The 24,987-nt window shown below is 47.1% G+C and overlaps 1 protein-coding gene across 1 annotated transcript in view; it reads left to right on the forward strand.

The window, feature by feature from the left end:
• Positions 1-448: 448 nt before the first annotated feature.
• The window catches only part of MSN (moesin), a 68,993-nt gene continuing 44,454 nt past the window's right edge, over positions 449-24,987 (forward strand). The window contains exon 1 of the mRNA XM_066580969.1: positions 449-651. Within this exon, the coding sequence (XP_066437066.1) occupies positions 640-651 (12 nt within the window). The 5' untranslated portion in view covers positions 449-639. The remainder of the gene's footprint in view (positions 652-24,987) is intronic.

Here is a 24,987-nt window from a genome sequence, read left to right on the forward strand (position 1 = left end):
GCGGCTAGTGTGAGGTGACTAGTATGAGGACTAGTGTGAGGCTGGCCGCGGCTAGTGAGGGGGGGACTAGTGTGAGGTTGGCCACGGTTAGTGAGGGGGGACTAGTGTGAGGTTGGCCACGGCTAGTGAGGGGGGACTAGTATGAGGTGACTAGTGTGAGGTGACTGGTATGAGGTAACTAGTGTGAGGCTGGCCGTGGCTAGCGTGAGGTAACTAGTGTGAGGTGGCTAGTGTAACTAGTGTGAGGGGGCTAGTGTAAGCCTGGCCGCAGCTACTGTGTGGTGACTACTGTGAGGCGGGCAGCTCATCCTCCCCTACTTGTGAGAAGAGCCCGCCATTCCCCTCACAGTCTGCTAGTCGTTACTACTCCCCTAGTTTGCCCGCCTTTAGTGGGAGGCGGGCCCCTCGCATCGGACGGGGTAGGGGCGCCCCAGCTCCGTGTCATGTCTTCATTTCCCTGGGTGTGGTTACACCAGAGACCTGACTGTTCCGTTAGCAGAAGCTTCACATTGTTAGCGCGGCATCCCGGCTCCAGTGATCCCCTCACCGCCCTCCTCACTGCCCAGTCCGGCCGGAGCTGTATGGAGAGAAGCTGAGAGCTGCTAAGGGACGAGTGCAGAGAAGCTACAAGCCGCCACCATGCCGAAAACTGTGAGTCCTGACAACGGCTACAAAAGTTTCCCCCTCAAATCCCAAGCCGCCTGCCGTCTTCTATAGATGTTCATACTGCTATATAGTGTCTGCTGCCGGTATACGCGGACAGCAGTGATGGCGGGAGCTGCTCCACTAATCCTGGTGATGCCAGGGGCTGCCCTACTAGTGATGCCAGGACTGTATACAAGGATATATTAGTGATGCCCATAGGGGTGGTATATATTCGTACCCTATAGTCTTATGTGTCCATATAACTTGTCAGATGGGCGCGTTGAAGTGTTATTACTGTTTTCTGCGCGTCCAAAGTTTTTTTGTTTTTTTTTAAATTTTTTTTCTCACTTTCATTCTTGAATGACTGAAGTTTCATCGAAGACCTAAAATATGGCCGCCATGTCAGATGTTTGTTACATTGTATCCAGGGCTGTAGATGTAACAGTTGTGTGGTTACCATGTGTCCTTGGCTGGTGGTTCAGAGTCGCTGGTTGTAGTCAGTTCTGTATAATGTGGTTATTAGTCGTGATCTACGGCGCGGCACGTGGCTGTGCGGCTCGGCTGCTTTCACATCTGCGATTGGGGGTTATGGGTTTTCGTTCAGGGAATCCCCTGGCCGAACAGACCGTTCTTGCGAACAGTGAAGAACGGACCCCATTGACTATATTGGGGTCTGTTTTGGTTTCTGCTCAGCATACAGAAAAGTGACGGACAGCAAAACTTTTTTTTTTTTTTTCTTCTTATTTAACTTCCGGTATTTTGTGGCGGATCTGCGACGGAACTCCGAAACCTCAGATGTGAAAGCGGCTTTAGACCGCGCAACTCGTGGCAAAAATAGCGCAGCGTGCTGTTGTTTTGTTTGATGAAATGCCAAGCAGTATGAGAGAAGTCTGACAGACCCTCATATAGTCGGTGGGGGCCGCTGGCCGCAGCCTCTGTCCGGCACAGGGTAGGTGGTGGCGGCGGCCGCTGGCCGCGGCCTCTGTCCGGCAGACCCCCACAGGGTAAGTGGGTGGTGGGGGCCGCTGGCCGCAGCCTCTGTCCGGCACAGGGTAGGTGGTGGCGGCGGCCGCTGGCCGCGGCCTCTGTCCGGCAGACCCCCACAGGGTAAGTGGGTGGCGGCGGCCGCTGGCCGCGGCCTCTGTCCGGCAGACCCCCACAGGGTAAGTGGGTGGCGGCGGCCGCTGGCCGCAGCCTCTGTCCGGCAGACCCCCACAGGGTAGGTGGTGGCGGCGGCGGCCGCTGGCCGCAGCCTCTGTCCGGCAGACCCCCACAGGGTAGGTGGTGGCGGCGGCGGCCGCTGGCCGCAGCCTCTGTCCGGCAGACCCCCACAGGGTAGGTGGTGGCGGCGGCGGCCGCTGGCCGCAGCCTCTGTCCGGCAGACCCCCACAGGGTAGGTGGTGGCGGCGGCGGCCGCTGGCCGCAGCCTCTGTCCGGCAGACCCCCACAGGGTAGGTGGTGGCGGCGGCGGACGCTGGCCGCAGCCTCTGTCCGGCAGACCCCCACAGGGTAGGTGGCGGCGGCGGACGCTGGCCGCAGCCTCTGTCCGGCAGACCCCCACAGGGTAGGTGGCGGCGGCGGACGCTGGCCGCAGCCCGCAGCCTCTGTCCGGCAGACCCCCACAGGGTAGGTGGCGGCGGCGGCCGCTGGCCGCAGCCCGCAGCCTCTGTCCGGCAGACCCCCACAGGGTAGGTGGTGGCGGCGGCGGCCGCAGCCTCTGTCCGGCAGACCCCCACAGGGTAGGTGGTGGCGGCGGCGGCCGCAGCCTCTGTCCGGCAGACCCCCACAGGGTAGGTGGTGGTGGCAGCGGCCGCTGGCCGCAGCCTCTGTCCAGCAGACCCCCACAGGGTAGGTGGTGGTGGCAGCGGCGGCGGCCGCTGGCCGCAGCCTCTGTCCAGCAGACCCCCACAGGGTAGGTGGTGGCGGCGGCCGCAGCCTCAGCCTCTGTCCGGCAGACCCCCACAGGGTAGGTGGTGGCGGCGGCGGACGCTGGCCGCAGCCTCTGTCCGGCAGACCCCCACAGGGTAGGTGGTGGCGGCGGCGGACGCTGGCCGCAGCCTCTGTCCGGCAGACCCCCACAGGGTAGGTGGTGGCGGCGGCGGACGCTGGCCGCAGCCTCTGTCCGGCAGACCCCCACAGGGTAGGTGGTGGCGGCGGCGGCCGCTGGCCGCAGCCTCTGTCCGGCAGACCCCCACAGGGTAGGTGGTGGCGGCGGCGGCCGCTGGCCGCAGCCTCTGTCCGGCAGACCCCCACAGGGTAGGTGGTGGCGGCGGCGGACGCTGGCCGCAGCCTCTGTCCGGCAGACCCCCACAGGGTAGGTGGTGGCGGCGGCGGACGCAGCCTCTGTCCGGCAGACCCCCACAGGGTAGGTGGTGGTGGCCGCTGGCCAGTGGCTCCCACCGCCTATTTGGGGGTCTGCCAGACATGGGATGCGGCTAGCGCCCCCATTTGTTTGGTATTACACCCATTATAACTTCGAGTCATATGTGCCTTTTTTGCACACTATGGCTTTTTTTTTTTACGCCCCATGTAGCTGGTGTGTTGAGCACGTGCTGTGCCTTCTTATAACCAGGCAGATATACAGGATGATACTCCATATGAGCCATCCTATATTCTGTATATAAGATCTACTATTGCACTTTATGTACGAGGTCACTACAGTTGCCGGCACCATTCCCATCATCTGTTCCTATACTGATGTATATGACGTTTTGTATGGTGACGCTTTATGTCCTGGCATGGCAGCGGGTATATAGATTGCATCTCGCACTAGCTGTTTCCTTTGGTTGCTATGTAGCCACATTTTAGGGTCATCTTTACAGTTGCGGCATCGTCCTGTTATGACCGGTCCACAAAATTAGCTCTTCGTGGTTTTTTTGTGTATGAAAGTTGTCAAGGCGTCTTCATGTGGATTTTGCAGGGTGTGGTGGTGGTCTATACTCGGGTACGAATTCTTCCCCTCTTTTCAAGAAGTTGAAGCAACTTCCCTTGGGTGTGTGACTCTTTGCAGGAAGTGACCACTGTTAACCATTTGCTATCCGTTAATGATTACTGTTTCTATATCGCTGAGCTGTTAGGTCCTTTTTAAAATCTATGACTTATAAAGAATGTATAAAGGTCATTAATTTTGTTTTACTTCTCACCAAATTGCAGTATTGAAAGCAATGAACGTGTATTTACAGAAGGATAATTTTTGGTTTGGTTTTCCTCCTCTTATAGTTCTTGGCCTTGTTCAAGTGACAAAGATGGCATTTGTACACCCACTGATGTTCGCTGAATAGATGCATTCAGTAAGAACGTCGACTGTTTCCATGAAGGGAGAGGGCCCACTTTTATCGCAGAATGAAGCTAGTTCCGGCCTCCTTAAGGATACAGTCACACACTGCAGACTTGTTGCTAACATTTCTCAAACTGAAAACGTGTTGTTTTTTTTCCTGCTGGAAGTAGGTGGATTTCTGCAAGATGAATGGGGCAGTTGCAGATATTTCTGCACCAAATATGCCCTGCGTGACTCTGCCCTGAGGCTACACCTTGTCAAATTTCTGCTGTGGGTTTTGGTGTGGATTCATGTCAAATTCCACATGTAAAGGGTTGAAACCCATGCAGAATATCAGCAGCAGGAATTGACAGGCTGAGGATTTTAAATTGAGTTTTTACTAACATATTTTATGGCCTAAAACACCCCGTAACCTGATGTGATTTTCTAGTTTTGGAACAAAATTCTGTCCCAGGGTGTGGAGGGGGGGGGGGGGGGGGGGGGTGAGGGGAGTGAGAGGAGGATATGTTACTTGCTATTTTCTCTGCTGCCCTTCCAAGCCAAGTCCCTTTTTTAGCTGTCCAGTATACACTGCATTGCTTTCTGTTTAACCAGTACTAATCATTGGAGCAATTCTGGCCAATCAGAGAGCAGGTACAGTGCATTGGTAATTTAATACTACCGATGCACTGTGAGGATTAGGTTAGCTAAAGATTCTGTTGGCCATCTTGGACCTGGAGCTAGTAGATTAGGAGGAAGACAGAGGAACAATTGCAAGATAATATACCCCTTATCTCCTTATTTCGTCATGAAACTTGAGGGTTGCTTTAGGCTGAATGCCCACGGTTGGATTTTCGCTGTGGAATTCGCGGCCAGACGCCCGCCACGAATTCCGCAGCAATGTCCGTCCATAGACATGCTAGGTTGAAAGATTCCCCTGCCCACAAGTGGAAATCAACTGATTTTAATTTTTTTTATTTTCTGCTCGCGGGGAAGAATTGCAGCATGTTCTATTCTGTGCGGAAAATTGCACAAAAGGCTTCCATTGCAGTTAGAGATGAGCGAGTATACTCGCTAAAGGCAATTGCTCGAGCAAGCATTGCCTTTAGCGAGTACCTGCCCGCTCAAGACCGAAGGTTCGGGTGCCAACGGCGGGCAGGGAGCTGCGGGGAGGAACGGAGGGGAGATCTCTCTCTCCCACCCCACCCCCCCACCCCCGCTCCCTCCTGCTGACTGCCGCTACTCACCGCGCTGGCACCCGAACCTTCTGTCAAGCGGGCAGGTACTCGCTAAAGGCAATTGCATATACTCGCTCATCTCTAATTGCAGTCAATGGAAGCTGTCCGTCCTGCGATACTTCCCCAGTGAGCACTGCAGAAGTATCGCAGGAATCCGCGTCTTGGGCTGCACTGCACATGCGCGCCACCTCTCCGGCTGAGACACTCGGTGCGGATCTGGACAGGTGGATAGGGGTTTCTGAGGGGCGTCGGGTCTGATTCTGCTGCAAGATTTTGCAGTGTGAATCGGACTCAGCCGTGGGCATGAGGCCTTAAAGTCCATAGCAAACTATCAAAGTTTATGTATACAGCATATGGTTTTGTTTCTGAGGATGGTTTCACAACTGCGTTGGAGGTTCCGCCGCAGATCCGGCAGAAAATGCCAGCAGGAAAACCACTGCATGCACCACTTTCTCTTCCAGCTAAAAGTTAGGTATCTGAACGGACCCCATTAAAGTCACTTTTTGATTATGTCCTAAGATGGAGCCATTCGGCCACAAGGATTCCTCTTTCCTGCTCCCCAAACAGAGCAGGAAAGCGGAACCCCGAATGCAGATGTGAAACGACCCGAAGGCATTTTTGTTTGCTTTTTTTTGTTTTTTCCTTCCTCTTTTCATGTTTTTCCCATAGACTTGTAAGTGCAGTCCAGCAATCGCATTGCTCTAGTGGCTGCTGCTAGCATATGCAAGTCCAGGGTAGTTGTTAAATTTTCCATACACTGGACATGACGTAAACAATTCTACCCCTATCTCTGTAGCACACCCTCCATGAGTAACAGCATCATGGAGAACATTCTACAGCTGTACTGAGCAGTGTAGACGTGAATGCAGGGATTAAACACTAGAACCTTTTATCAGTATCTCTTGGGATGTGTGCAGAGATTGAGGCTTTGTTCAATTTCAGCTGCAGAATTTGCATCGTGCAGTATGTACCACAACGTACAGTATGATAGTGAATGGGGTTTTAAACACACCCCAAATGTGACGAATTCATTGAAATGCAATTGGTGAACTCTAAAATTTGTAGTAAAATCATAACTGGATTTCATTGTGGGTTTGATGCAGACTTTTTTGCGCAACGTTTTTGCGGTATCTGACATACCATTACTCTTGGCTCCTTCCTCCTCCCCTTTTCTATATGCTTCTATAGGCAGGATATAACCTGATCCCTCAGTGAGCTGATCCACCTTCAGATGAATGACAGCAGTTTTTCTAGCCTGTAACTACAGCTTTAGGCCGGCTGTCCACGGGCGATGCGGTATCCCTCGGCAAAGCTCCGCTGCGGGAGCTGCCGCCCGGGAGCAGGAGACGCTGCCGAATCTCCGCCAGTCAGCCCTATCTGATAGATAGGCTGACTGCGGAGAATCGGGGCAATTCGCAGCATGCCGCGAGTGGAGAATCGCAATGATTCTCCGCCAGTGGACAGGTGCCGGCGCTTTCCATAGCAATGCTATGGCGACTACACTGCCGTGGACAGGGGGCCTTAAAGGGAACCTGTCACCAAATTCATGCTGCCCGAACTATGGGCAGCATGAACCCGGGACAGAAATGCACAGTGGTGTTTTGTATTGATGTGGCGTTTGAGAATAATCACACTTTGAAGTTTGCCTATTTGACTTGGGAATGGAGTTGTCTCATCAGAAGTGGGCTGTTTCAGGCTCATTATGCAGGCAGGAAGAACCCGGCCTGGCCTGCCTTATCGCAACTGGTTTCTGCTCATGTGCATGAAAAATCATTGCATGCTATGGACAGGTATTGCTGTGGAATCTGAATTCCACAGCAAAAATCTGCTCATGTGCATGAGCCCTTATTGACTTCAGAGCTTCGTGCCCAAGTCAAATTTCTTCAAAGTGTGTGTATTCTGAAACGCTGCAGGTTTTCAGAATAACGCTTATATACGCTGTGAAATTAATGGATTTTATGCAGTAGTGTCATGCGCATAGCAAGACATATGTGTATAAAAGACACATATTGTAGTTGTACTAACGGGGTCTCAGATGCTGAGCATGCAACTTTGTCATAATTAACCTTTGTAATCGCACATACTGTAGACTTTGAATTGTTCAACCGTGTGTGTAATAGTCGCAGGTTCATGCTGCCTGTGCTAGTGACAGGTTCTCTTTAAGTGTGGGCTTTAAAAGCCACTATATTTCTACTACTGACACTTCCTGGGCTCAGTTTTCCCAGGGTAGCAGAGATAACTTTCTTACATAGTTTTACTATTAACTGCTTTCCAATCTGAAGCCAGCTTCACGCTGTACGGTCATGTACCAACTTGACAGGCTTAAAATTTAATAGAACACTAGCCAAAAATGCTTACATTCAAGCTGAAACAAGGTTTGGCCTTTGCTCTAAATGCAATCATCCACAGCAAGGAGTCTTACCCAAGAAAGAGCTAAGACTCCCAGCTCTCTGGCTGGAAGAAAATGATAACATTCCATAGAACACACAGGTTATACTTTTACATGAAACCGTTACACGCGTCTAATGGGTATTCGTCAACCACATTTTATTCTACAAGTAGCAAATGCTCTGCTGTGACCATCACTTCCTGCCATAGAAAGAATTCTCTCCCCAAATACATCTCATAACGGAAGGAAGTGTCAGTGTGCAGTGGGGGAAGTGACAAGAGCGCTCTGCTTCAACAGCTTATCTAAAACTTGAGAAACAAAACAGGAGGTACCGCCGGTCTTCTATGGGTCACTGCAGAACAAATGAGTAAAGGTCTATGCAGAACTGCAGTGACAGGGCTCCAGATGGCAACTAGAATGGTCACATATGTGACCTAATAAGGGTGGTTTCACATCTGCGTCGGAACCTTCGTCTGGATGTTCCATCGCAGATGCAGCTGCAAATACCGGAAGAGAAAGAGCTGCATGCATGCAGCACTTTTTTTTCTGTCCAAAAGCCGGCCAGCTGCATGAAAAGTGGGCAGACCCCTTTATAGGCAATGGGGTCTGTCTGGCGCTGTTGGTGTCCACTCTTGAGCCTGAACTATTTGGGGATTCCCTTTTTCCTGCCCCCCGAATGGAGCAGGAAAGCAGAATCACCAGCACAGTTGTCGGACCACCTTAATATCATTTGGTTTCTAAATTTTTAGACTGGGAGTAACAGTCAATCAGGTGAGGCTTTTTTTTTAGTTTAATATCTTAGAGCCCTTCTGCATCGGCATAGATATCAAATGTACTATCTTTAACCACCACTAAAGGGAAGCACTGCATGGAAGCATCAATGTCCTCATGCAAGCAAGGCTGGTTACATAACTTTGCAGCTGGGGCCCTCATTGACTCATCTGCAGCTTTTTTTGTTTTTTCTTTTACTTATACTTGCCTCCATACCAGTTCTCCTTAGGTGGTACTGGTGTATCTTGTCTCCACCGGAACTAGGGGGGGGGGGGGAGGCAAGGGTTTGTCCCGGTGGAATTAAATGGAATGCCCACAGCTGCCAATTGGCTAGCTTACATTATAGCCATGGTTTTGTCTATTTTGCTGCTACTCAGCTAAACCTTCCAGCTGCTCTAAGTGTCCCTGGTGTTCTCCCCTCCTGGCTGCAGTGCTGTAACTATCAAACCCCGCTGTCCCTTTTGGGCGCTGCTCACATACCCTCCCCATTCCTGTAAGTGTCGCCGACGCTCTCCTTTCTCCCCTCCAGGCTGCGGTGCTGTAATGGTACTACCTCCGGCCCTCCCAACGGTGCCGGTGTCACATCTGGCCACCGGTGGTTCGCTTCAGTGTGCTTTCCCCCGGCCGCACTGGAATGCAGCCAGTCGGCAGCTAAGGGCCTGACGGGCGTCCCCTCTTGCTAAGGGCTGTAAAACTCCTAGCTTCTGGTGTCGACAAGATACACCAGTACTTCCTTAGGTTTGGCTCCTGGCACTTTAAGTGTGTTAAGTGGGCTTACCTACCGATCATTGTCATTCAGATCTGACATGGGATTTTTGACAGTGCGTGACGGACTTTTAGCTCAGTTTTCCCCAACTCCAGTCCTCAGGGACCGCCAACAGGTCATGTTTTCAGGATTTCCTCAGTGTTGCACAGGTGATGTAATTATTGTCTGTGCCTCAGACATTGCCACAGGTGTTCTTACTATAGAAAATCCTGAAAACATGACCTGTTGGTGGTCCCTGAGGACTGGAGTTGGGGACCCCTGCTGTAGCTGATCAACTGTTGATGACCTATCCTGAGGATAGGTCATCGGTAGTATTCTCCCTGGGAAAAACCTTTAACATGCAATATTGTCTATTTTTAATTTGACAACCAAAAATATAGTTTTGCTCTTAAATTTTTAGATTTTGGAGTCGAAGCAGTCAGTTTTTTTTTTTGTTAGTTTGTTTACTTGGAGCCCTGAGTGTTAATCACTGGGCTCTGTACAAGTACAGATGCTGCAGACATATATACCAGTGTGTGCAGAATTTGTTTAATAGGCATTTGTATGCCAGAAATATAACTTTTTTTTTTCTTCTTTTAGGGAAAACCTGTTAGCTGGAATCAGGTGTCCAAACTGCAGGCATTGGTTCTAGAGGAGGAGAAGGAGCTGAGCAGATTGTGTATATAGTTTTATACGGAAAAAGTTACTTGTATATTTATTTACATCTCTCATTTTGAGCTGAACAGTCCAATGGGCGGTCCTGTCAGTGATTGTATAATCATAGTCAGCTGTCAGTCACTGGTAGGACCGCCCACTGGACCTGTATCCTCAGCATTAGAGATGTCAATTAATAAAATATAAGTTATACTGAGTATTTCTCTCTGAAACTATATATCTGTTCGGCTCCTCCTGCTCTATAACATACTACTTGCAGAATAGCTGTCACTTTCAGTTTCTCTTTTAATGATGCTACTTGTGATAAGAACATGCTACTAAAGTGATCCCGTAACTATTACTAAGGCCAGGCTGACATGAACGGGTCGGATTCTGCAAGTGGATTTCCAAAGCGGTAGACCTGCGATCGCTTGCGGAACGTAATCGCAAATGATCGCAGTTGCAATTGTTTTTGTGCACGGATGTATGCACAGCATGTCGTCCGTGTGGAAAAGATCTCTCTGCCCTCCAGCTGGCATTCCGGTTTTTCTGTCTATTTTCCTATCAAGTTGCGAAGGTTTCCACCGCTCGTACGTACTGTTAATTGTGTATGGACTGCAGATCACTCGCATCCCTAAACATCTTTTGAGGCCGTCCATGCTAAAATAGAGTAAGATTTTTCTTCCGCTCGTGGAAAGTGTAATTCATACCCACGAATGTGAAGGAAAATTTTAGAATGCATGCCTTCCAATGCCCGCGGGTCGTGATCACAAATTACACAATTAAAATCTGTACGTGTGAGACCTTCCCCCTAAATATTCTGGATGCTATATAACAAACACATGATAAATGTGTACAGATTGTCTTCTGGCCGGCTATAATTCCTCCTGAATTACTCTGGCCTCGTTAATGTGGGCAGTATGAATTTGATGAGTGATGAAGTTGTGGACCATCGCCAGTCTTATGACAGACTAAATAGGAGGGGAATGAATCACTTCAGCAGAACAATCTAGTCTCGCATTTGTCCAGTGGCCTTTCAGCTTTCTCTGCGTTTCATAAGCCTTGCATGAGCCGGGGGTTCAGCGATGACTCCTGAAGTGGTGGGATGAGTAATACTTCTGTTCCTGCCACGCCTCGTATTTTGCTGCTTGTATCCGGCCCTCACACAGCAGGGTGTGAACTAGAGAAAACCGTTAAAGGTGCAGATCCCAAAGGAATTTTAAGAAGCTAATAAAGTGTGCCTTTACAAAGGTAATGCCTACATCGGTGAAGGATATAATGCTTCTAGAACTAGGGGATACACACAAGAAACAGCAATTTATTTATTTGTACATTTTGAAACTTCGGTCTCCTTCAAAAAACATTCATTGTCAAAGAAAAAAAGGGACTAGGAGTCTTCAGAATAAAACTTTCAATGTGTGATTGTAACATTGATGTAAGTGATTACAATATCAGAGGAAAAGGATAATCTATTATGGAAAACTGAACACTTGAAGGAGGCTGTAGTACCCTGTTGTACCGCCTCTAGCTTGGATACAAGATGTGATACGGGTGGGCATGGAGGCTCTAGTACCCTGTTGTACCGCCTCTAGCTTGGATACAAGATGTGATACGGGCAGGCATGGAGGCTCTAGTACCCTGTTGTACCACCTCTAGCTTGGATACAAGATGTGATACAGGCGGCCATGGAGGCATAGAGGTGCCATATGGTATCCTGCAGCATATCATCAGTGCAAACTAAACCTGGATTTGTCGCTGAAGACAACCCAGTTCCACTTCTTTCATAGCAGTCCAGTTTCATCGTTCATAGCACCATTGCAAACTGAGTCAACGCTGGGTGTCAAAGGCAGTATACGTAATGGACAATCGGTCTCACGACGCCCTTCAAGTGCCTGGAAATTGTTGCAACAGACACAAGGCCTTGTAATGATGGTGCCACTTGTTTCTGGGTGGCAGACAGTGAAACCGTTGGAGCTGCTCCTACTTGTTTTGGACAACATTTAGCTTGTATACAAGATGTGATACAGGCGGGCATGGAGACATACGGGTTCTGTATGGTATCATTTGCAACCACCATTTACCCCTTTATTTGTAAATTATTCAATGTTGTCTTTTTGAATAATAAAGTATTTAGATTATATTTTAGGGGATATTACCGATGGGTATTTTTTGCCTTTGGCAAATAGAATTATTTGTATGCCCAGAGTATTCCTAGGGCAATTTCATAATCTATTATTGAGGCATTCCTGTAACACCTTGCCGTATGCGGCCGAGCATTATCCTGCTGCCTCTTGGAAGCCGCCATGAGAGGAACACATGTGCCGCTCCACAGCAAAGACAGGATTGAGGCGCTCACCCCTATGTCTTCAGACACAAACACTGCCGTCATCAGTGCACAAACTAAACCTGGATTCCTCTACGAAGAAAACTCAGTTCCACTTCATAGCAGTCCAACTTCATCATCCATGGCATTACAATGAAAGTGACGGGGGGTGTCAAAGGCAGTACATGTAATGGGCACCGTGAGACCAAATGTCCTTCAGCCAATTGCCTGGAAATGGTTCCGGCAGACACAGGGGCCTGTAATGTCTGGATAGTGGATAACAAATCATTTGAAGCTGCTCATGCTTGTCGGATGGTTCTCTACTGGTGGTCTGTCGTGGGCATCCTGATCCTGGTGGCCTAAGTATTCCTAACAAACTGGTCAGAAGACCCAGGTGGCGGGCATTTGTTAATACGACTATCCAGCTTCTCTCATTCCAATAATGTGCCTCCTTAAACTCTGTTAACTTGGCAACATCTTTGATTGCATTGTGCCCTTTTTTCCCCTTTCACCTCCTGCAGCACCAGAAAACCTTTTCCTTTGTCTTAACTCAAGAGCGAGGTGGGGGATGTTTTACCCAGTGAGATGGGGCGAAGCACAAGGGTGTAATGCGGTTTTTTTAGCAAAAGGTGGGTTGTTATGATAGAAGAACCAGTCACCCGTGTTGCCACAAAGTAGAACATTCTTTCCATATGTCGTGGCGCAACCCTTTTCAAAACTTCAAATGAAAACTTTTTGGTTGACTGTTGGACCCCGTGTTACAAATTCTGAGGGAACTATCTGCCTCGCATTAGAGAAATAAGTGAACACTGTTCATATGTTGTTTGTATGAATCGGCCATCACTAAATAGGCTAAAAACTGAAGTTGTTGGAGGAAAAAGTCAAATGCAGCCCCTTCCCCCAACAACGTTGGCTGGCTTACCACCACAGAAGGGTTCTGCAGACATTCACCTAACAGAAGCCTGTACTGGTAACGCTCTGCCCTCTAGAATTTCTGTAGTCTTTTGGGTACCCGCTCTTATTTTAGAGATGCCCATAATAAAGGCGTGCTCGCATGTAGTTATTCTTGTGTCATTGAAGGTCTGATCGTTTTTAAAAAGAGGGGAAAAAAATAAAAATTCACCTAATTTTGCCGAACTTATCAGCAAAATTGGTAGTTGCAGCTGGGTGGAGTCTCAGTCGCAAGCCGCTACCCGTACGTCTGAATGTAACCTTACATAGGACAACTGGTAGGCACAGAAGCACCCAACAGCCTGTACTTTTACACAGCATTAATGGCTAAGAAAATGACGGAGCGTGCGAGATATCCTTCGACCCCCCCCCCCCCCCCCGCCTCCATTATCCTTCGACCGCCTGCCTCCATTCACTGCAACCAGGCAGTTGTACCTAGATGGATGATTGCCTGTATTCATGGGCCGATCGTCACTTGGTTTCTAGTTAAACCCCAAGCGTCTCCCACTAGTGAGTGATTTCTCGCTCAGTGGCCGGTTGGTGGCCGCATGTACACGGAACTACTATCACTCATATTCACAATTATTTAGGCAATAACCTTGCTGTGCAAAGGTAACTCTTTAAGTACTACAGTCCCAAAACAGAAGGAAGCTCAAATGTTCTATAAAATGGAATTCTCACAAAGTACTAATAGTTGTAAGTTAAACTAAATGTCAACACCCAAAAAGTGTGAACCTGCAAGATCTCATTAACCCTTAGACTAGGAGTGGAGAGGAGTCCAAGAAGCCCATGTATATATGCACACTTCCCCCACCCTCCTCCTCCCGCCATATGCTGGTTGGTAGGTGTGTATAGTAACAGAGGGACCAGCCAATCAGCATCTGGTGGGAAGAGTTGAAAAATGTTTCAGAGTTTCACAGAGAATACAATTACTTAGTAAAACTGACAAAAAGAGGTGACGGGTCAACTTGGAAGAAATGAGATTGTACTGGTTCCGACACTTCAGATTCTGATGGCAAGTGTCTTAAAGAGATACTCCCATGTTAGACATGTCCATGGGATATGCCACAGATGTGGGTCCTACTTCTGGGACTAGCACTTATTTTGAGAGCATCTGATCTGCTGTTGAAGGCACAAGTAGCCAATGTTAAAGGGGTTGGCCCTTTGAAAAAAATATTTATACTTAAATCCAGTCCATAATTTTAAACCTTTTTATATTCACACTTATTAAAGAAAGATGTTTCTATTCCCCCCCCCCCCCAGATATTCCAGGACTAATGTTAGATTAACATTGTCTTCATTCGGCCTAACATACTATGTAGAATAGCGCCACCTGGTGTCTCTATTTTGTGTCCACCTCCAGTAATTGCTGCTCAGCCTTGCTTCTGTCTCTGGTCCAATGGGTATGTAGCGGCATCCCCGGTGTGGTGAGCGGGCGCGTTTGAAGTTGCAGCATCTTTTCTAATGTCAGAAGGTGTGCTGAGGAAGTGATAAGAGAGGAGAAAGCGATACTGCAAAGAGGGGAGACAGACAAAGGGCCCTTTTACACGGATCGATCCGTCGTCCAGTTTTACGCATGCAGAAACTGAACCGAGAACAAGAAGCGAACGCATTCTGGTTCACCATTCAGTCGGGGCATGCCTTTACACTGAACCATAATCATTCAGATTCCTGCTGGATGTGAGAAGCTATACAATTTATCAGCCCATATAAAAGGGCCCTAACTGTGAGCTCTTGGAAGCAGTTAGAGTTGAAAACAATAGAAACAGCAGGTGGCGCCATTCTAATACTAGTCCTGGAATATCTGGGGATAGAAACAACATTTAACGGTGTAACAAAAACTGCAAGATATCCACCGGATATGGGACAACTTGCTGATCAGTGGGGATCTCGCTGCTGAACTCCGGAACGGGACTCCTGTGTCCTACTTTGGCAGTCACTGTGGGGGACACTTCTCCCCCTGCAATGACATCACTGGAATTGGAGTGCTGGCTGAGCATGTGCGGTCAGCCCACTATTTCAATGGGGCTGCCAGAAATACCCGAGAGGGTGCTGCTTGGGTATCTCGGCCGTTCCAGTGACAGTGAATGGAGTACTAATGCTCTTCTGTGACCAACGCTCCATTCGGTCGTCTCCTCACCCGCAGTGATGAGGGTCGTAGGAAACTGACTACGTAACTTTGCAGCTAAGGCCTCGCTGACTTTTGGGGATGGGCCAGGCCGGTATTTTGCCGGGCTGGGCCAAGAGTTGGCTTTTCAGTAATGGGTAAATGACTCTGTTTGAAGGAGCAGGGAGAGGTTAGAGATTGCGGGGAGAGAGACGGGACGAGGTGGGATGGATTGGCACTACCCTTTTAATATTCTGCCATAATGTCCCTGTTCTCCTCATCCGTGTCTTGAGTTCATAATACAGACCCCATCTATGAAGATACAGCGGAAGCATTGTGTGTCCAGCTCCTCTGTGGTAATCGCTGTGATCTAAGCTTTATTGGTGGATGTGAAGTGCAAATTGAATTGCCGTCATCAGATTAGAGATTTTGCTCCATTTCTGAAGTTGTTGATACAAAGCGTGATAAAAACAATTCCTCTTCCTCGGCTTCTCCCAACCCGGCTTCGCTGCTTGCTCCGCAGTAATCAACGTTTTTGAGGACCGGAAGTCCCTTCCCAACTTTTAAGACCTTCTGACAAGCTGAATGGGAGCTAGTTTAATGTGTCCGTGAAAGACGGATCTTTAGCTTTCACTTTTTGGAGAACTGTATATGTAATAATACTGTATGCTACATGCTATAATTAGCTGTATATGTGACTGCAGAGCAGAAATGTTACTTTTTTTTCCCTTGTGAGCATCCAACGCTGCAGATATCTCAATTGCAACATTTCCTGTTATAAAGCAGGTCAGAACTTGGTGTATGGAGCGTGTGTCTGGCTTTTATAGGGGTTTTCTGGGCTTAATTACTTTTTTCCTATTAGAAATTGAAAATTCTCTTGTCCCAGCAGGCCTAGAAGTGTTCAGTGTCAGACGGCTTGTCGGGTCTCAAGACACGTCTGTTTATTACTATGTGCTTGAAGTAGCAACACTGGAGCAACTTGACTTTAAAAGCTTTAAATTGTTCTGTTCCTCAGTTGTTCCTCCTGATTAAATTTAAGCAGTAGTTGACACAATGTGAATTTTTTTTTTAAATGCTGTTTTTTATGGGTAATTGTGCCGCCGTCGGCCGTGATGTATTTTGGACGTTTTGATGATACAAGTCTTTTCTTTGTACAGCCGTAACCTCGTTCTTCCGCTTTTGAATCTCTGCCATCTTGTCTGCTGCCGTGTTTGCTCTTCGTGTTTTGTCACCTTCTTATTTACTTAGGAAGGCAGATATTGCATCTAATATTTACCCTTGAATATAGTTCAGTCGGTATTCTGTTTATACTACTGGTATGCTCCTGCCATCGGAAGTGTTGGATCAAAACTGTTTCTTGCTGGCGTTGAGCCGAGTTAAGAGTTATTGTAGTAGGTTACTAGTGAAGTTTTAAAAGTTGCTCCCTTCTTGGATGTATTTTTTTATTTTTTTTGCGAGCCACCACCATCCTTAAAGGGGTTGTCCGACTCGTAGCTGGTTTGCTGCAGGAAGCAAACAGCTCCAGACATAGTGCAGTGGCCTGGGCTGGTACTGCAGGCTAACTCCTATTGAATGGAGTACCAACACCAACCACTGCAATGTACAGAGCTGTTTGCCTCCTGCAACAAAATTAACTAAAAGCTGGACAACTAGTTTAAAGCAAACTAGAACAATCCCTCTTATGTCCTGTATTTTACTATAACTAGCATCAGTATGACTATCACATTCAGGTAGTCACTTTACATGGGGGAGAACTGCAGCATTTCTTACTCGCATGTCATGCAGACCATGAGAAGTTGTAGCCATGGCGTGCTACTCTTAATTGTACAGCAATTATTAACCCTTCAAGCTAGATGCTGTATCTGTACCTTGGTAACGGTTTGTAAGGCCAAGAAGACATGACGAGTAGACCCATCTATGCTTTGAAGACTTTTGGCGAGATGATGCGAAACACAATCCTTTCGCAAAAAACAAGCACTCTCATAGCTGCGTAGATGGAAAAATTTAAAAGTTACAGCTATCTGAATATGGAGATACAAAAAAAAAAAAAAAAAATCGGGTCTATGAAAATAAACCTTTTTTTATTGTGCAAAAGTAGTAAAATCAGTCGACCCAAACTGCTGCAAGCTCCCATCATCCTTAAGGAGGTTGTCCCACATCGAGCTGTTTTGCTGCAAGGAGTAGACTGCTCCATACATTACACAGTGGCGCAGGTTGGTACTGCAGGCTGAGCCTCATTCACTTCAATAAGGGTCAGCTTGTAGTATCAACCTGCACCACTGAGTAATGTATGGAGCTGTCTGCTTTATGCAGCAAAACAGCTTGATGTGGGACAACTGCTTTGAAGGAAAGTAGAACAACCCCTCTTCTGTCCTGTATCTTGCTATCATAACTAGCATCCGTACGTCTACCGCAGTCACTTCTCATGGTCTACATGATATATAAATGAGGAGAAATGCTCCAATTCTCTCCCCGTATGAAGTGTAGCCATGACGTGCTGCTCGAAGGGTTAGCAATCCCCACATCTGTACCTTAGTAAGTTTTTTTTTTTTGTTTTTTTTTGTAAGGCTTGAAATATCTTATTTTTCAATGGTTGAAAACCTATTTTGCAGCTAGAGCTTCTGTGCAGATGTGTCTCCGTGGTCAGACTGCAGGGACGGTGTAAGCACCTCCGCCCACACGTCTCGGTGCGCGCTTGCTTCTGCAGCATGTGGATTTTGCAACGTCTGTTGGAATAGACGAGAGACTTCAGTCAGATCTGTGCAGAGGAAACCTACCTTGTGTGAACTTCCTGTTGGGGCGCGTTCACACGGCGCTGATTTGCTGTAGATTTTGGTGCAGATCGCAGCTGATTTCACCCTTTCAATGGAATTCAAATCGAAGGGATGAAATCTGCTGCAGAACACCCGCAACAAAATCTGCAACGTGTGAACACGCCCTAAGGGGGGGGTTCCATCAGTGCTGCTTCTCAAGAAAAAGTCAGACTAAAAATTTGAGCAAAGCAGAATCAATCAGGTGGGAACTTTGAAGTGCCGTGAATAAAAACTCCTTTTATTGTAGTCTGTGCATATAAAAGTCACAGGTTCAGAGGACTAGTTTCTAATGAAGTATGTGAGTATACTCCTGCATGTGAAATATATGCTGCAAGCTGAAGTGGATAAGACGAGGTGAGACTTTTTCTGCTGCTTTAAAAATTTGAGCACAGCAGACTTTTTTCCGGACTAGAACAATCTGTTACTGGTTAGCTAAAATTAATTATTTCACCCAACGAACAATCCTTTTGACTGAAATCGTCCATTTTTCATCATCTTTAGTTTGTATATGGACACCTTTTTAAAAGGGCTATCTAGTAAGCGCCTGCCGAGATGGACGGGAGGATGGGAGCGGTGTAGTGGCCGTTGCTCATAATTGCAAGTGCAGCTCTTTTTGAAATCCATGTGAGCTGCACTTGTTTTTGCAGGCTGCAACAGCTGTACATGGAATTACAAGCCCTGGCCACTATATGGGTCGGAGCAGTGCTTCTGCCCTGACCCTGGTGTATACCGGCGGTGGCTTCCTGGAGAACACCTTTTTATGGTTACCATACACAAACTAAAGTTGATAAATGGACGCTGTCAGCCAAAAGGATTGTTCATTGGGTGAAATAATGAAAAAAAAAATGCTAGCCACTAGCTTGCAACTTTTTTGCTGTCAACTGCCTGTTATGTTAAGCCCTTCTCTAGCTTAAGGGACGATGAGACTGATTACAGGATGTAGGGATGGGTCCTTGCTGCCTGTAGATGCCCAATGAGAGGGGATTAGCAAAGAATGAGTTACTGGATGGAGACAGAAGCAGAAAGACTCACCCAGAGATGTAGCTGCATAAGATAAGTGAGAAGTCTGATTGGTGGTGGGGGTCTTACTGCTGAGATCGCATGGCTCTGAGAATGGGGGAGTGTGTCCCCCTCTTATTACTGCAGGGTTGCTGCACCCCCCCGGCAGTGACATGGAGAATAAATGGTTCCGGCGGTCACTGATGCAACAAGCAGTTGGTTTTCTCAGGCAGTTCTATTGATAATGAATAGAGCAGAACTGGGCATGTGCGACCACCACTTTATTCCCTCTCCTCCCAGAGGGGAAGGAGGGGTGGGGTGGCAGTGAGACCGCAGTTAGGAGGAGGGGAGACACAGGACTCACGTTCTTGACCCCCACGATCAGACTATCATATGGCTAGGTAATAGAGGTGTTTTATCAAATACAGCTTTTAAGTGTTTTCTCACCCCGCTGCTGGATTCATGTCCTCTCTGCTCACTTCAATAAGACGGAGCTTCGGGCATGTGGCTGATGAACGAGGCGGAGGTCCCCAGCTATTGACCCCTGCTGATCAAGTATTGATGAACTCTCCTGAGGATAGGTTGTCAATACTAAAAGTCCTGGAAAACAGTTTAAATAAAGTTTAGGAGGGAAGACTTTATAAATATATATATATTTTTTCAGTTTTCTATAGTGTTCTGATTTGATGAGCACTATCTATAGCAGTTATCAAGGTAAATACAGTATACATTAACTATATAACCTTAAAGGGAGTCTGTCAGTAGTTTTGTAGATGCAGGTATAAATGTACCTCTGGCCTTTCATTTAGGGTTTTCAGCATTCTGAAAATTTCTTGATGTTGCCGCAATGCTCTGGAGGTGGGAATCAGACCCTGTGCCCGTCCGGCGTCCGCGCGTACCTATCATTTGTCTTAATCTGTACTGCGGATTATCCGTGACCTATCAGCAATGTTAATTGTGGAAGGGCAGCGTGTCGGACAGCTTCCATTGACTTTAATGGAAGCCGTCTGAGCGGAATATGCGCAAAAATAAAGCATGCTGTGTTCCACCCCACCCCCGATCTGGCGAGTGGAAAATCATACTCTTTGTCTGCTCGAGCGGACATGCGGATGCTCCATTGGTTTGAATTGGTGCGAAATGCCACGGTTTGTCCGTATGGGAGACTATCACGGATTCGGCAATTCAAATCTGGCCGTGTGCAGCGGGCCTAACTTCCTCATGAATGCCAGGATACAAGGTTTCAAAGCAGGACGTTGCCCACAGCCTTCACCCTCTGCCTGTAGTCATCCTGGCCCATTTCTTGCCCCCCTGTAGGAGACTCTCATACACCTGATTGTCTACATGATATAAAAGAAACCATAATTCATCAGCCCAGGGCACCTTCTTCTATTGCTCCATCATCTCGTTCTGATTCTTGCATGCTTATTGTAGGTAATTTTGGCGGTGGGGATCAGCATGGGTTCTCCTGTCTGTTGGCCCCGTATACATGAAGCAGCGATGCCCTGTGTGTTCTTTCATAGTCAGCATAATGTTTTGAGCAATTTGTGCTACCGTATATTAGCTGTATTCTGGTGTTTGCACCAGATGGGCTAACGTTCACTCTCCACGGGCACTAATGAGCCTTGGCACTCATGACCTCGCTGCCAGTTTACTGCTGGTCTTTCCTTGGGCAACTTTTGATGGGTAATAACTGCTTTATACCAGGAACACCCCATAGGACCTGCTGTTTTGGAGAATCGCACCTAGTCTTCTAGCCATGACATTTTTCGTAGTACAGATTAAATGACTTTTATTGGGATTTATTCACACAAGTGTCACAGCTTCTGTCTAGAAGGCCTCATTCAAATGGATTTATGCAATTTTGGTCTGTGAAAAACATAGTTTTCACTGCATATGTGCGTTTTTTTTATATCCATGTTGCATCCATAGTCACTTATTTTTCATGCGTGCAAAAAAAAAAAAATGCAAGAAAGCCCAATTGATGTCACGTTTTTTTTGCCACGGTCTCCGGGCAGCATGCATAAAATAAAAGTGCAGCGAATACCCATGTAGTAATTTTCACAGCTTTTGTTTATACTCCCATAGACTTTCATGGGCTGCAATTTATTATATGTAACATATGCACAAAAACAAGTCTCAATACACCGATTTAATTCGATGGGCCCATTTTCAGTCAATATACTAGGACAGAAAATACACACGTGAATAAGCCCTAACTGGATAGATTAGAGAACAGATCACAGTGTTTCAAACAGAGACGCCATTTACTATAAGGAGGCCAATTGGGGTTCTGGTATTTTTCACAACACAAGTGGTGCTCCATTCTTGCTGTCGAAAGTACTAGAAAGTTTGACAGACACCCCTGTGCAACAACTAATGGTAGCGTGAGCATCTGGTAACCGTGCGATGGTTAAATATCTTGTTGCACTATTTAAGTTATTACAGCATTTGCTAAGACTGGTGAATATGTCGCAACGCTGATCAGTTCTTGTAGTAAAGTGATGAAGCAGAAAATAAAGCAAAGTAAAACTGTTCTGAAGCGTCTGATTGTGTCTGTTGGAGAGACTCCAGCCTCCGTAGGAAATGGATGACTAAAGTCTTCCGTCGGTCTACGTAAGCCGCTGAGGCCTTTCCTGCCTCGCTTGTGCTTCTGCAATCCTTATTTGGCAGTCTGTTGCTTCTCGTAGTCTGCCGCTCGCACACAGGCGGCTTGTTTTATGTCTACGGCTGGAGGAGCTCAGCTTTGTGATCCCGGGGCCGCTTGTGTGGGAAAAAACTCCTCATCCTAGAGATGGAGGTTTATTTTAAACTTCTCGGACAAGTCCGTAGAAGGCTGCGAAACAAAGTCAGAGTTTCCTAGGAAGTTGGAGTGTCAAGTTAGAATTTAGAATGTTGCAGAAAACGCTTTGCAGTGAGACTTTTTTTCTTTCTCGTTTCCTGCTGATTTTTACAAGAACCCCCTGACCTCTGCTTAGTAGAAACAGTACATATATGTATATTCGAGACTTATAGATTTCGCTTGAAGTGGTTTTTAACCGAAATGTACTCTACGGGAAGGTATTGTGACTACACCATAGATTGCAGTGGGAAGGCTCCTTAGCTGTAGCTGCTTTTTGACTTGAAGGGACTGATTGTATTCCTGCCAAAAGTGGAATCTAGAAACTCCCCCACGCCGGAGCTAATATTCACACACCACTTTCTTTGCATCGTCCTAATGAGTCCTTTGTTTGCAGAGCAGCCAAATGGCTTTCTGCCTCTTCTCCTGGTCATTATTTTATCACAAGCCACACTTCTGGCATTTAGATAACCAACAAACATTACGCCGGAGGGATTGGGATTGGTTAGAGACTCGCTTCTAAATAGTTTTCCTAGTTCCTAGCAATAAATCGTGAATCGGCCGTTGGGACAAGTTAGCGTGTGAGTTTTGTGAGTGAGGACTTTTTAGTGCACTTGATTCGCAATGCTTTCTCTTGTAAATATTCATCGTTTTTTCCCTCGAAGGAATGATAATCCCTTCAGCTGAGCAGCCTCAATCCATTATATACAGCTCTTGAAGGCCAAGCATGAAATTGGTGTGGGATTCGTTCCATTCCCACAAAACTTTAAAATTAAAATTGATTTTAAACGTTTTCTCCGCAGCAGTGTTTGTAAGAATGCGATGCATTCACTCTGCCGTCATTTCTAGTAAGCGATTTGTCTAGAGAATGCAAGGAACATCACCGAAAACCAAAAACGGGTTTATCAAAGACCTTGTCGCTTTTATGGTGTCAAAGTTGCAAGTTTTGGCACATGTCATGGTTGCGTAAAAACTTGCAACTTTCAAAGTTCATCACCACTTTTGAAGAGGTAGGGATGGGGACTGACAGATTTATCATAGGCTGCACTATAACTTGTGCAAGTAGGCGTTGCTATGGAGAGCGCAGCCGCCCTGTCCATGAGCGGAGAATCATCGCGGTCATCTGCGGTCAGCCTATCTGTCAGGCTGACCGGCGGAGATCCGGCTGCCGGCTCCTGCTTTCAGGCGGCAGCTCCCGCGGCGGAAATCCGCTGCGGGATACCGCTACACCTTTTGACAGGCAGCCTTACACCTGCAGGCATATATTTTGGTTTGTAATGCAATGACAGCCAAAGATGCTCCCAAATTTATTAAGAGGCATGTCCCATATGAAGCGCTAGTCTTAAAGGGGTATTCCCGTCCTGGTCTTTTATAGCCTATACACAGGTTATGCTGTAAATGTCTTGACAGTCCTACGACAAGGACCCATACCTGTCACAACAATGGAGTTCCCCTATCCTGGTTTGCCACTATAAATTCAGGAGTAATCCACAGCAATCGCCTTAGTGATGCAAATTATGAAATCTTATAGATTTTTATATATCTACCTTGAACACTAGTGGCTTGGATCATGGAAACAGTCTAACTACGCAGTTTCTGTAACTCCAATAGAAGTAAATGGAAGTTACAGAAACTGAGTAGCACAGTCCAGGGTGTTTCCATAATGTCGGTTGCCATTGGCTGTGGTGGAGGTGCTGGTATTCCCATCTTAGCCATGTTTAGCTGAGATGGGAATACCCCTTTTAATAAATTCTTCCTTTTTTTAAAAGTTGAGTTTGCGGTATGGCTTCTGACTCCACAGCCACCCATACTGTACATACTTTAGAGTAGCGCCGGTCTCACACGGGCGGATTTGAATAGTGGAATTCGCAGCAAATGCACAATAATAGTGCATGCTGCAATTTTTGTCTCCCCCCCCCCCAACCCCCCCCCCCCCCCCCCCGAAGTGGAAAATCGCAGTTTATTTCTGCTCGTGTGCGGGGAAAAAAGCACTGATGGACAGCATTTGCTGCGGGACCCGGAGGCAGACGCCCGTCCTGGATTCTGCGATGCAAATATGCCCACGTGCAGCCGGCCTAAGTGCTGAGAACAAGCGTCTGTAGCGAATTGCAACCAACCAGAACTAGCTTTTTTGAGATCCTACATGGTTTAGAAAATGAAAGCTGCACTCTTATTTCTGTGGGCTACAAGGGCGTTTATTACAGATGGTTGTGCAGTGATGGAATATTCTCTATCAAAGGGTCTATACATCAGTCATCTGTCAACTATTTGTTAGACGGTGAACTTGCATATTGTAAATGACGTTGGATCTCTGGTGAGTCCTGGACTGGGACTACAGATAATGCTGTGAACAAAGTATCTATTGCCTGTATTCTGCCTGCTGGTCTTGTCTGGAACGGCTCCCGCAGAATGAAGAGGCCTTTGTGTACACAAGTTGGGATTGAGCAGGATATCTTTGACATGCCTCTCTGGAAAGGCGAAGGCTCTGGCTGTACTTCCTCAGAATGAGGAGGTTTGCAGATGAGTGTATTCACAACATGCAATGCATTATCTGCAAGTTTCAGACAGGCTTAAAGGGGTTAATTCACAGTGCAACATTCTTGCCAAAAGCACCTAATGCTAAATAGAATGCCACATGCCCAAATGAGTCCACCACATGCCTCCCTTCTATGGATTTAGACTGTTACTCCCATTGAAGTTTCTTCACTGAGCAAATAGGGCTGTCCTTTTTCTTAGTCACATGACCAGCATTTGTAATTGGGAAACCAGAGTTCTGTTGTTCAGCATTTAGTTTATGCGGGCACAAAAATTAATCACTGGCCCCGTGTGAAATTACCCTTGTAGGACTGATGCTTTTGCAATGATTAATGATTTTAGATGAAGAATACACTGAGAAACAAGTGTGATTTTGGGTAATAACGCTTTGATTTGTATATTAGAGCTAGGGGATATACCCGTGCGTTGCACAGCGATATTTATTTTTTTTAATGATAAGCAGTCCTGGAATATACAAAGTGAACCACAAAAATGAGCCGAACACCACACTTTAATGACAGCTGTCCAAAAGAAAACCTGTGTTGCCCATAGCAACCAATCACAGCGCAGCTTTCATTATACCTCAGCAGTATATAAAAAAAAGAAAGCTGAGCTGCGGTTGGTTGCTATTGGCAGGGGAAGTTGGTGAGTTTTGTTTTTTTTCCCCTTTAATTACAGAATTCGTCGCCTTGTGCTGAAAACCACTCACACAAAACGTCTCTCAA

Source organism: Eleutherodactylus coqui, chromosome 10 (assembly GCF_035609145.1).
Source record: "Eleutherodactylus coqui strain aEleCoq1 chromosome 10, aEleCoq1.hap1, whole genome shotgun sequence".
In the NCBI taxonomy this organism is placed as follows: Eukaryota; Metazoa; Chordata; class Amphibia; order Anura; family Eleutherodactylidae; genus Eleutherodactylus; species Eleutherodactylus coqui.